We start from the raw sequence: 13,159 nt of genomic DNA, 5'->3' as shown, positions 1-13,159 counted from the left end.
CACAACTAAAGAGCCTGAATGCTGCATCTAAGACCCAGCACAGCCAAATAGATAAATAAATAGAAATAAGCATTTCTTGAAGGTAGTGGGATGACAGAAATGATGGTGAGGGCAGTGATTAAACAGAGAAAGGCATTCCAATTCAGCTAAAAAAACAAAAGGACAAGCAAAACATATCTTTAGGCCACATGGCACCCAAACTGCCATCTTGTTACATCTGGATCTTTTTAAAAGACAGATTCTTTTATATATAATTTGCATCCTATCCTTTATGATCAACACACATAGAAATTCTGCTAGTCTCATTTCCCATTTTCTCCATGATTATTTTTTGCTGGGGGAGGGGCAGGAGACCCACATGTGATGGACTCTGGCTCCTCTGAGTGTTTGCTCCTATAATAGTTTCTCCTCCCTGGAATGCCTTCCTCTTCCCCTAAACCTATCCAAGTCTTAGGTGAAATCCCATCTCCTCCGTAAAGTTTTTCCTGAATGCATTTACCCTCACTGATCACATCATTTTGTGATCAAAATGGATCACAACTTGTAGTACAGAATGAAGCAGGGCAAAGGCTAATAGAGTTTTGCCAAGAGAACACACTGATCATAGCAAACACCCTTTTCCAACAACATAAGAGAAGACTGTACACATGGACATCAACAGATGGTCAACACCAAAATCAGATTGATTATATTCTTTGCAGCGAAAGATGGAGAAGCTCTATACAGTCAGCAAAAACAAGACCGGAAGCAGACTGTGGCTCAGATCATGAACTGCTTATTGCCAAATTCAGACTTAAATTGAAGAAAGTAGGGAAAACCACTAGTCCATTCAGGTATGACCTAGATCAAATCCCTTATGAGTATACAGAAGTGACATATAGATTTAAGGGACCAGATCTGATAGAGTGCCTGATGAACTATGGACAGAGGTTTGTGACACTGTACAGGAGACAGGGATCAAGACTATCCCCATGGAAAATAAATGCAAAAAAGCAAAATGGCTGTCTGAGGAGGCCTTACAGATAGCTGGGAAGAGAAGAGAAGCGAAAAGCAAAGGAGAAAAGGAAAGATATTCCCATCTGAATGCAGAGTTCCAAAGAATAGCAAGGAGAGATAAGAAAGCCTTCCTCAGCGATCAGTGCAAACAAATAGAGGAAAACAACAGATTGGGAAAGACTAGAGATATCTTCAAGAATATTAGAGATACCAAAGGAACATTTCATGCAAAGATAGACTCGATAAAGGACAGAAATGGTATGGACCTAACAGAAGCAGATGATATTAAGAATAGGTGGCAAGAATACACAGAAGAACTGTACAAAAAAGATCTTCATGACCCAGATAATCACAGTGGTGTGATCACTCACCTAGAGCCAGACATCCTGGAATGTGAAGTCAAGTGGGCCTTAGAAAGCATCACTACGAACAAAGCTGGTGGAGGTGATGGAATTCCAGTTGAGCTATTTCAAATCCTGAAAGATGAAGCTGTGAAAGTGCTGCACTCGATATGCCAGCAAATCTGGAAAACTCAGCAGTGGCCACAGGACTGGAAAAGGTCAGTTTTCATCCCAATCCCAAAGAAAGGCAATGCCAAAGAATGCTCAAACTCCCACACAATTGCACTCATCTCACACGCTAGTAAAGTAATGCTCAAAATTCTCCAAGCCAGGCTTCAGCAATAATGTGAACCGTGAACTTCCAGATGTTCAAGCTGGTTTTAGAAAAGGCAGAGGAACCAGAGATCAAATTGCCAATATCCGCTGGATCATCAAAAAAGCAAGAGAGTTCCAGAAAAATGTCTATTTCTGCTTTATTGACTCTGCCAAAGCCTTTGACTGTGTGGATCACAATAAACTCTGGAAAAGTCTGAAAGAGATGGGAATACCAGACCACCTGACCTGCCTCTTGAGAAACCTGTATGCAGGTCAGGAAGCAACAGTTAGAACTGGACATGGAACAACAGACTGGTTCCAAATAGGAAAAGGAGTCCGTCAAGGCTGTATATTGTCACCCTGCTTATTTAACTTATATGCAGAGTACATCATGAGAAACGCTGGGCTGTAAGACACACAAGCTGGAATCAAGATTGCCGGGAGAAATATCAATAACCTCAGATATGCAGATGACACCACCCTTATGGCAGAAAGTGAAGAAGAACTGAAGAGCCTCTTGATGAAAGTGAAAGAGGAGAGTGAAAAAGTTGGCTTAAAGCTCAACGTTCAGAAAACTAAGATCATGGCATCTGGTCCCATCACTTCATGGGAAATAGATGGGGAAACAGTGGCAACAGTGTCAGACTTTATTTTTTTGGGCTCCAAAAATCACTGCTGATGGTGATTGCAGCCATGAAATTAAAAGACGCTTACTCCTTGGAAGGAAGATTATGGCCAACCTAGATAGCATATTTAAAAGCAGAGACATTACTTTGCCAACAAAAGTCCATCTAGTCAAGGCTATGGTTTTTCCAGTGGTCATGTATGGATGTGAGAGTTGGACGGTGAAGAAAGCTGAGCGCCGAATAATTGATGCTTTAGAACTGTGGTGTTGGAGAAGACTCTTGAGAGTCCCTTGGACTGCAAGAAGATCCAGCCAGTTCATCCTAAAGGAGATCAGTCCTGGGTGTTCATTGGAAGGACTGATGTTGAAGCTGAAACTCCAATACTTTAGCCACCTCAAGTGAAGGGTTGACTCATTGGAAAAGACCCTAATGCTGAGTAGGATTGGGGGCAGGAGGAGAAGGGGACGACAGAGGATGAGATGGTTGGATGGCATCGCCGACTCGATGGACATGGGTTTGGGTAGACTCTGGGAGTTGGTGATGGACAGGGAGGCCTGGCGTGCTGCGATTTATGGGGTCACAAGCGATTCATGGGGCCGCAAAGAGTCGGACACGACTGAGCGACTGAACTGAACTGAACTGAACTGATCACATCATCTTTTAGAACGTCACAGTAATAACTTGGCACTTCATTCTATATTACATTTTACTGCTTTTATTGAGTTTCTGTCTCTAGCTTACCTGTAAACATTTCCCAAGCACATAGATTTCTTGCATTCCTTGTATATCCAACAGCATTCCTAGCACAGGGCTGAGCATATAATAGATGCTCATTAAACACTGATTGGTTGACAGACTGGGTTCACCCATCCAGAAAAATATGGGGTTGCAAAGAGTCAGACATAACTGAGAGATTAACACTTTCACTTTTTCCCCTCAATCCATGTGCACCCAACTTATATAGAAACTTCAGACTAAGGCCAATTTCTCAGCAATTCCCTGTCTATAATATTGGCTCTTATGTGTGTCTATACAATACTCCTATGAAATGCATAACTACTTTTAACAAGAGTGAACTATACCTAAACCAGTACCTGTTTTGGTTACTTCATACTCAAATCTGTTTAAATGCTTCCTATGAGCACTGATTGATAATGGTATTAATATTTGAAAAGTATATGCATCTCACTGAGTAGTTTTGAACATGACTATAAATGGATGATTCACATACCTAATATCTATAATCGATCTTGTTGAACCAAGCAAGACCCAGAAACAATGCTGTAATATTCTGTACTTGCAATAAATTATTTTTATAGAGCTACTTGAGCTCAATACAGCCAGACTATGAAAGATGTAATTAAGAATAGATATAATCATTTAGGATCATATCATCAAGCACTCAGTTGCATTGCTGTGCCAGACCATTTTTAGATTGGCATCTTCGGAGGCAGTACTGCCAAGAGAGGAATGGCAGTGGAATTTCATTTTCTCTCTCTCTTTCTGTTATAGGTAAAAAACTTCCTACAACTGGAGAAGTGCACATCTGGGTGAAGGAATGCCTCGATCTACCACTGCTAAGGGGCAGCCATCTAAATTCGTTTGTTAAATGGTACCAGCATCGATAATTCTGCCTCCCTCAGTTCTGCAATAGCCTGGCCTTTGCCATTTGGTTTTAATTTTCTGTAACTGTGATGCTGAAGTTCATCATTCATAGTATAAATGAAATAACTTGAGACAGTGGTGACACAAGCTAGAAGGATCTTTGACATGAACCCCCTGCAGGGCTTCATTTAGTTTAAGAGGGAATATATACAATGGAAACTGGAGAGCACACACTCAGATATATAATGTCTTCTAGGAGGTACATCTGCTGGTGAGGACAATATTCAGTACCAAAGAGTTTATGAAATGGCTAATGGTGATACCACACCCTTTGTATCATTTATGGAACATATGTATTGTGGCCCATTTGCAAAAAAGCCTTTTGCGTCAGCCTGTGAATATCTAGAAGTTATTTGATAAACAGATCCACACTAATAATTAGCTCATAAGAGCTTGAAACAGTTTGGGTTTTTAAGTTGCAAACCTTTTTCTCAGTTATAATGTAAATGCCTGGCATCTAGAAAATAGTAGCTAAACGGATGTTATTGTGCTGTCCTGATTCTCTCTACCTAATTTTATCTATATAGATTTTATCAGAAGACCAATTATAGCTATTTAAGTTAATATGACATTTTTTAGGATTTTCCCTATACATGTTCTTCACAGATGTCAACTCGTAAGCTTTTCAGCTCAGGTCAATCTCCCATTCTGAGACTAGGCCCAACCCTTCTTGTCTTTACAAGAGGCATGGTAGGGTAAATTAATTTCAACTATTACCATAAATTATATGTAAATAATCACAAATATGTAATTTATTCCCAAAGTCAAATCTAGGGAATTGGAGAGGTTTCTTTTCTTTTTCAATTCTGTACAAGACTAATTTCTTAGGCAACCACAGATAATCAGGAGTAGATTTTAGAGGAATCCTCAAAAAGTTGCTATATAGTAAATGCTAAATGCAGGTACTGAACTAAGTTGTTTGGTTAATCTGTAATTCTAATATTAACCTTATGAGGTCGGCATCACCATTCCCATTTCATAGATGAGGAAGCAAGTGTCTGAGAAGTTAAGTCAATTTGCCACAACACACAGCCAATAAGTAGCAGAGTCAGGACTTCCTCAAAGCAAGCTGGTCCACTCTAGTGCATAATCTTGCCAGCGGAATGCCTACCATTACCATCTCTCTATGCTCTTTTTTCTTCCATTTCCTCTTGCCAATCCTCAGTAGCTGAAGCACACTAAAAGCATGAGAGTTTGCTGTCTTACTCAAATGCTCTCACAATAATGTTTCCTTTTGTAGTACCATCCTTCCAGATACAAGTAGGAAAAGTCGCCAGAAGACGAGAGCTGTGGGGAAAACCACCAACCCTGTCTTCAACCACACCATGGTCTATGATGGGTTCAGGCCTGAGGATCTGACAGAAGCCTGTGTAGAGCTTACCGTCTGGGATCATTACAAATTAACCAACCAGTTTTTGGGAGGTCTTCGGATTGGCTTTGGAACAGGTAACATTTGTTACATTTTTAATTTTCCATGAGTCTAATGCTTCTGGAGACACTAGAGGTTGGTTGGTTGGTTGGTTTGCTTCCTCCTAATGAAAACAGATATTCTATTTCTGTTAAGTGTAATGAAATGAATGAGTGAAGGAATGTCAAGCTGTGTGCCAGGGACTCTAGATATGAAGACTGATGGGATACTGTGTTTGTCCACACAGAGCTTAAGTTATTGTGGGGGAAACCAGAAAAGCCTTCATCATTACCCTTTCCTGAAAAACCATTTATGGCCCTTCATGGCTAAATGTGTGCTTTGCATAATAATAGCAACTAACATTTATGGAGCACTGGTCACTTGTACCAAGTGCTTTATTTGCATTGCTGCATTTGATCTTGCATAAAACAGAAGTTCTGTGAGTTATTTCTAATGTTATACCCAGAGACACTGATGTTCCATGAAATTAAGAAACAGAGCTAATAAGTGGCAGAGCCAAGATTCAAAATTGAGTCTGTTAGACACTAAAGCTGTAACTACACTTCCTTAGAGATCACCTACTGTCGCTTTCAACCCAATGCTGGAATCCTCCCTACTGTTCCATTGTACACCTGACAGATTCTCATCTACATTTTCTATGGACAAGAAGAGAAGTCATTCTCTTGAGAGTAATGAGAATAATCCCAATTGTGGAGAGTTCCATTATCAGACATCTCAGATGATTAAACAGTTCTTTTCTTCTGTTGAGTCCCAGCCCTACTGGTGATGTTGAAACTCTTCCTAGCTGTCTCCATTGGTGATTGTAATTAGGGAATGACTCAGTTTTTCCCAATGAGCTATTTCTAAATGCAAAGCTTCCCTTTTTTGTCCAGGCAAAAGCTATGGTACTGAAGTGGATTGGATGGACTCTACTTCAGAGGAAGTGGCTCTCTGGGAAAAGATGGTGAAGTCTCCCAACACTTGGATTGAAGCAATCCTGCCTCTCCGAATGCTGTTGATTGCCAAGATTTCCAAGTGAAGCCAAAGTCCACGGGCTCCTGCACTGAAAACCACCAGACAGGTGGAATCTGATCTTGTAGGCAGAGATCCTCACCTTCCATCTGTTGCCTGGAACAAATGCTACATAGCATGTTAAAGTCAACCTGCACATACTTCTTTGGTTACAAGGACTAAAAAACTTAAATAATAACAAAATATGCAACTTAATTTGTGACTGCAACGTTAAAAGAAGATGTTTGAGAAAGCTAAGAAAATCAAAGCATTGCTGCTGCTTCAAAGAAAAAGCTGCCCCAAAAATATTAAATGTTGTTAATAAGCAAAAGTTTCCAGTTTGCCATCATGTGTTTCAAACCACAAAAGGGTTAGGAAGGCCTCCCATTTGATCATTGAAAACCCTTGCAGGAATTGAAAAAATGTTGGTTGGGAGAAGAGTGACTCAAAGATATTCCTACGAGCAGGGGAAAAAAATTAGAATATCGTGAAGATAAAGAATTTGTTCATAAGAAAACTATTCACTCTGTAGTCTCTGTTGAAATATGGAATTCCATGTTAGGGCAATGAGACTGAATTTACTGCATGTATTTTTGCTTTGAGAAGTGTTCCCTTTTCCCAATGTTGAAGTCTTATGTGCTTTGGTGCCACCCACTGGCCAAAGGTGAAATTAAGTTTTTGGCTTAATCCTAAGTTTCAAGCCTGTATTTTATAATAGGGTACCCATATATAAAACAAAAAAACAAAAACTTTGCGTATATAAGATTCTGTTTTTTTTTTTTTTTTTTTTTTTTTTGTTTTTTTTTTTTTTTTTTTTTATAAATGTATTTATTTTACTTGGGGGCTAATTACTTTACAATATTGTAATAGTTTTTGCCATACATTGACAAGAATCAGCCATGGGTTTACATGTGTTCCCCTTCCCGAACCCCCCACCCACCTCCCTCCCCCTCCCATCCCTCTGGATCATCCCACTGCCCCGGCCCCGAGCCCTATTCTTACAACTCTACTATATGAAGCAGCATGAGAGTGGTCACAAACATGATTTGCGACAAAGTTTTAATTAGAATGTAAATTGTTAAATTATACTTTCCTTCCTATGTATGTATAATTTTCATAAAGTATTTTGTAAAAACCCTTAGAATAAATTATTATGTGATTTAATGGTATTGTCAAAGTAATCTGACTTCTTATTTTAAATGAAATACTTTATGTTAGGAATCTTAAAGTCCAGGACTTCCCTGGTGGTCTAGTGCTTAAGAGTTTGCCTACCAATGCAGGGGACACAGGTTCGATCCCTGGTCCGGGAAGATGCCACATGCCACGGGGCAACTAAGCATGTGTGCCACAACTACTGAGCCCATGCACCTTAGAGCCATGCTTTGCAACGAGAAGCCACTGAAATGAGAAGCCTGCACCCTGCAATAGAGAGTAGCCCACACTCATCACAACTAGAGAAAGCCTGCATGCAACAGTGAAGACCCAGCACAGCCAAACATAAATAAATAAAAATTTTCAAAAATTTCTTTTAAAGAAGGAATTCTAAAATCTAAATTCACAAGCCAGGCTAAAGAACTTCTGGGCTAATATTTCTCCAAAGTCTTTGCTGCAACTCTGGGCATGATTTTCTCTAAACTGGAAGCTTCAGCTATGTTATTAAGAGTAGAACTTTTATTTTTTAGAAGTAGCTGAAAGCTTGGAAGGTAAGTTGTCTTTTATTCTTAAAGTTTTCCATAAAGACATTGTTGGGTCATTTAATACATGAATCATCATTCCCTGTTAGAAAGAACTCCACTAGCTCGTCATTCCCAAAACAAGCTGATGATGGCTCAGCAGGTAAAGAATCTCTTTGCAATGCAGGAGACACAGGAGATATGGGTTCAATCCCTGGGTCTGGAAGATCCCCTGGAGGGGTAAATGGCAACCCACTCCAATATTCTTGCCTGAAAAATCACAGAGGAGCCTGCAGCCCATGAGGTCAAAAAGAGTCGGACACGACTGAACAACTAAGCACGCAAGCAGGGTAAGCCTAGTTAGTGACAAGACAGTGAGATTTTAAAACAAGTATCTAACAAATGTCATTGAAAACAGCTCCAGTGCTTGCCTCTTCCCCCAAACAAATGCTAGAACCTTTGGCCCACTGGCCAGTAAAAGCAACTAACCTAGAACAACACCCTTGCCCCATTGTCTTTCAAGGTCTTTTAGGAGGTTGTTTATCTAGTTGTATTTCCTCTTCCTGTTCTGACTGTAGAGAGGGGCAAGACTAGGTGACTAGAGACACACCTCTGAGGTTGGCCTGGAACCAGAGCAGAAGTACAGACCCTGTTTCAGCCCCTGTTACTTCATACTACAAGCTACTTTCTCAGCCCTTTTTTTTTTCAGTTACCTTCTCAACCATCTGCTAGCATCCAGCCAGCTCAGAAGCACTAATGAGATTGCTTCTAGTATCTCCCGGTCTAGAGCTAGGACTGCCTGCCTCCCCTAGCCCCAGATTTGCAAAACACCAGAGTGGACAACAGAACCATCCTTACATCTACCCAAAGAACTTCCAACTGCCTCAGGACATCCAGAGAGATGTCGTGTCACTTTTTCTTTTCCCGAAAAAGGAAATATAAATCTTTGATCTCACCTGGCTGTAAGACAAATGCTAAATGGGATTTTCATGCATTATAAAGTGTGGGCCACCTGAATTCTTTAGTGAACTCAGGTTGGTAGACTTTTGATTCAGTGGGATTTTTGGCAAAGTCCCTGCTGAAAATTTTCATTTTCTTAAACTAGAGGTGTTCCCTTGGACTGCATGTTTTAGGGCTCATTTCCTTTTTTCAGAAACCCAATCAGATATAAGCCAAAATACAGTGGGTTAGTGTATGACACTTTGTTAGTATGTATGACTTTAGGGACTCATGGGTGAAACATGAGTTCCCGGGAACTCCAATACTGTCCCTTTCTTCCTTGGTGGTGGTGGATCAATCCCTAAGTAATCTCTGACTCTTGCAACCCCGTGACTGTAGCCCACCAGGCCCCTCTGTCCATGGGATTTCCCAGGCAAGAGTATTAGAGTGGGTTGCCATTTCCTTCTCCAGGGGATCTTTCCACCTAGGGATCAAACCCACGTCTCCTGTGTTGTTGATGGTCTCCTGTATTGCAGGCGGTTGCTTTTACCACTGAGCCACCAGGGAATCCCCTGACTTCCTTGGGAGTGGGAAATAGCACCACAGACAGCTCCAACATCACAAGCTCTCAGCTAAAGCACTCCTCTTTCCTAGGTTCAGCTTGAGAGAACTTTGGGAGAAACTGGCTGAGCTTGAGTCATGTCCTCACCTGCTGCACCACTCACAGTGGCCAGGAACGGATAGGATAAGCTCTTACGATTGGTCCTACCTGAGTTATGTGTCCACCCTGTGGCCAGGGAGAAGTGATCCATTTTCAGAAGAATGGGATGTTATATAGACAGGCACTGGAAAAATCAAGAGCTGGGTAGCCATTGCAATTTGTATCCCCCTCTGGTGAAAATACTTCCAAATTCCATTATTTTAAAAATGAAGTAATATTTCGAAAAGTCACTGCTGGCTTTTCCCAGAGAAGCCAACATTTCCACGCCCTCCATGACTGCTGCAGCTTCTAAATAGGTGGTAAGGATCCTGGGAACTGCATGACCTGGTAACATGGCCTTGGCATCCACCAAAGCATGATTACTGTTAGCCTAGGCCCACTTCTAGGGAAGTTACATGGACTTCTTTGTATATCTCTCATCCATACTCACCATCTAGGTTAAAAGTCCCTCAACATTTGCCTTCTCCTGTACTCTTCTTCCCATTCTGATTTTGGGATTGCTCTCCCATCTCCACACCCTCCTAGACTCATTCACTAATTTCCCTAGTTTGTTTTACAAAATAAATGCTCCCACCCATGTGATCCAGTCACACACATTCCTTCCACTTCTTTGGCTGACTTGTTCCAAAAGAACTGCCTCTCCTTCAGCCTTAAAAAAGAAGACTCTCACTCTCCACATTCAGCACTTCAATCAGGATGTGGGATCAGACTTCAGATCACTGCACCCCTGTTTTTATTGTTTGAGAAGAGTGGTGTGCTAATTTATCCATCATTCTGTTAGCAGTTATTACACCAAATGGCCATTTTTCTATTATTTGTCTCTACCATTTTACTGTAGTCATCTTAAGAGCCAGGACTGCAAACCTTGGATATAAGTTTCTCAGCATATGAATTGAATGTATGAATGAATGAATGATTAAACAACTGAATGAATGATGAACTAAAGACCATGGGCTTTGGTATCAAAAAGATCTGGATGTGAATTCTATATTACTCTCCGAGTGACTTGGGACAACCTGCTTAACCTCTCTGTGTCTTAGTTTCTTTGTTCTCTGCCAACCATGAAATGTGGATCAAAATGCCTATCTTTCAAGAATATTGTTAGAATTACATGAAGAAAGATGTACAAATGGCTAGTATTATGTAGGGTATATAGGGCTTCCCCAGTGGCTCAGATGGAAAAGAATCTGCCTGCAATGCAGGAGACCTGGGTTCAATCCTCAGGTTGGAAAGATCCCCTGGAGAAGGAAATGCAACCCACTCCAGTATTCTTGCCTGGAGAATTCCATGAACAGAGGAGCCTGGTGGTCTACAGTCCATGGGGTCGCAAAGAGCTGGACATGACTGAGCAACTAACACTTTCACTTTCATGTAGGATGTATAGAAGAACTCTGTAAATGTTAATAGTAGCTTAGACAAAGGAGATATTTAAAAACTTAAAGGTAGATGGGGGCGGGGGGGTGCGGTGCGCGGAGGACTTGTTGGACACTACTAGGGAGAACGTTGGCCAAGGTCTGTGACTTGGACCTCCCTTGGAAGGGAATACACTGAACACCTTCAGGATCAAAGATAGGTGGGGAAAAAAGGTAGAACAAAGAAAACAATCTTGGCAGAGAGGAATCAAAAGTCATTATTACTGAACTACAAGTCCTCTGAGAAGAGTGCTGTGTCTAATTTATTAATGTTCCTTAGCATCACTTCCTTCAGTCTTACAAGCTTTATTTCAGTGTGTGAAGCTTGAAATTTAAGGAAAAGCGAAGAAGCGGTGTGAGAGGAAATTTTAAAATATGTTTATGTTTTTAAAAATCTTGAAACCCACTTTCATAAACCCTAAATATCCTATAATCTAAGCTGTTGCTAAAATTTTAGTTCAGGAGATCTCCCCAGTCCTCAGCCTTGCTTTCTCTACATAAACACGAGAGTCGGGATTGGGGACAAGAGAGCTTGATTTCTGAGACCAGAAGGAAAACCTCAGACTCTTCTTTCAGATCTATTCTGCTCTACATGAAATCTGAAGCATTATAAAATCCATCCACCCATAAGTAACACCCCAGACTTTTTCCTTATCATCATGACTTGAGAGTTTAAGTCTGACCATCAGAAATAGTGATCACAGGAATAGCTAGCTCTTTGCTCTCTGCTTAAATTTTCACATCATTCAGATCAATCGAAATTTTAACTTTTTTTATCTTGCTTCTTTCAATTATCTTTCAAACACAAGCATTTCCATGCCACTAAATTACCTATAAACATGCTAATATTTAATGTCTACATAATGTTTTATTATGTATGAAGATATCATAATTTTCTTAACATTTTCTCGTTTTTGGACGTGTAAGTCTCCAACTTTTAGTTGTTATGAACCATACTTTGAGTAAAACTTTTTCTTTCAGACTATTTCTTCCTTAACAAAGAAGTCCCCAGAAGGACAATCATTAATTAGTTCAAAAGGCATACAGATGTCTTAAGTTCATAATACATGCCATCAATTGACTTTGATCACAGTAGAAGAGTACCTATTTCACTATACCCTTATCAGTCCTGGATTGTCTTAAAAATAAGGGGAAATTTATTGACTAATTTGATAGATGAAGTGTTATCTATTTGTAACTGACATTTACTGGGTCACTGATGGGGTTTGATTCTTGGCCATTTCATCCCCCTCATCTGTGAATTTGTTCATTTCTCTTTTGAGATGTTAACGCTTTATTGATTTGTACAGGCTCTTTGTAAAAATGTAAATCTATTGTCTGTCATATTTATGGTGAGTATTTTTCTCCATTTGATTTTTGCCTTCAACATCCATCCAACACACACATCTGAGTCTCCCCAAGGCACTGATCTAGTCATTAAGGATGAAACGGACACAGTCCCTACCCCTAGGATCTCAGAGTTTAATAGTGGGAGGCAGGGGCATAAATGATGAGTGCAATAAGGCTTTTAAATGCCCTGTTAGAAGTCCAAATAGGCTAGAGTGACTGCTGTAAAAGTGGTGAGTGGTCATGTATATACATGTAGTAGGGGGCAGGAAATGTTTCATGAGGGAGGTGATTCCTAACTGAGTGTAAAATGCAGTTAATGACTAAAGTGACAAGGTGGGAAAATGCATTTCAGGCAGAGGGGACACCGACAGACATGGCCAACTAAGGAAACTTCAATAGCTAGGTTACGTTAGGGAATAAAACATCAGGCAGGTCCAAAGGAAGAAAAGGCTAGAGAGATATCAGAGTCTCACAGTTTTTTAAATTATATATAACTTTTATATCTTTTAGATGTTCAACTTAGTTCAATTAAGCTTTACCATATTCATCTCTTACATAATATGTAAGCTAAGAAAGTCCTTCCTCACCCAGGGCTTCGATGCTTACCTTTATTTTCCTCTAGTTTCCATTTTTAAAAAGTATTTTATTTTTGGCTCCTTCGGGTCTTAGTTGTAACATGCAGGATCTTCATTGTGGCATAAG

General features: G+C 40.3%; 1 protein-coding gene across 6 annotated transcripts in view; it reads left to right on the top strand.

Annotated features, from left to right (window-relative positions):
- The window catches only part of SYTL2 (synaptotagmin like 2), a 129,841-nt gene extending 122,310 nt beyond the window's left edge, over nucleotides 1-7,531 (top strand). For all 6 annotated transcript variants that reach the window (XM_081536941.1, XM_081536938.1, XM_081536940.1 and 3 more), the window contains 4 exons: nucleotides 3,791-3,890; nucleotides 5,184-5,389; nucleotides 6,245-7,131; nucleotides 7,353-7,531. In XM_081536941.1, the coding sequence (XP_081393067.1) occupies nucleotides 3,791-3,890; nucleotides 5,184-5,389; nucleotides 6,245-6,390 (452 nt within the window). In that variant the 3' untranslated portion in view covers nucleotides 6,391-7,131; nucleotides 7,353-7,531. The remainder of the gene's footprint in view (nucleotides 1-3,790; nucleotides 3,891-5,183; nucleotides 5,390-6,244; nucleotides 7,132-7,352) is intronic.
- The last annotated feature ends 5,628 nt before the right edge of the window (nucleotides 7,532-13,159 follow it).

The sequence above is a fragment of the Giraffa tippelskirchi genome, chromosome 10 (genome assembly GCF_054371585.1).
Source record: "Giraffa tippelskirchi isolate mGirTip1 chromosome 10, T2T-mGirTip1v1.2.pri, whole genome shotgun sequence".
Taxonomy (NCBI): Eukaryota; Metazoa; Chordata; class Mammalia; order Artiodactyla; family Giraffidae; genus Giraffa; species Giraffa tippelskirchi.
This window is presented reverse-complemented; position numbering and strand designations above follow the sequence as displayed.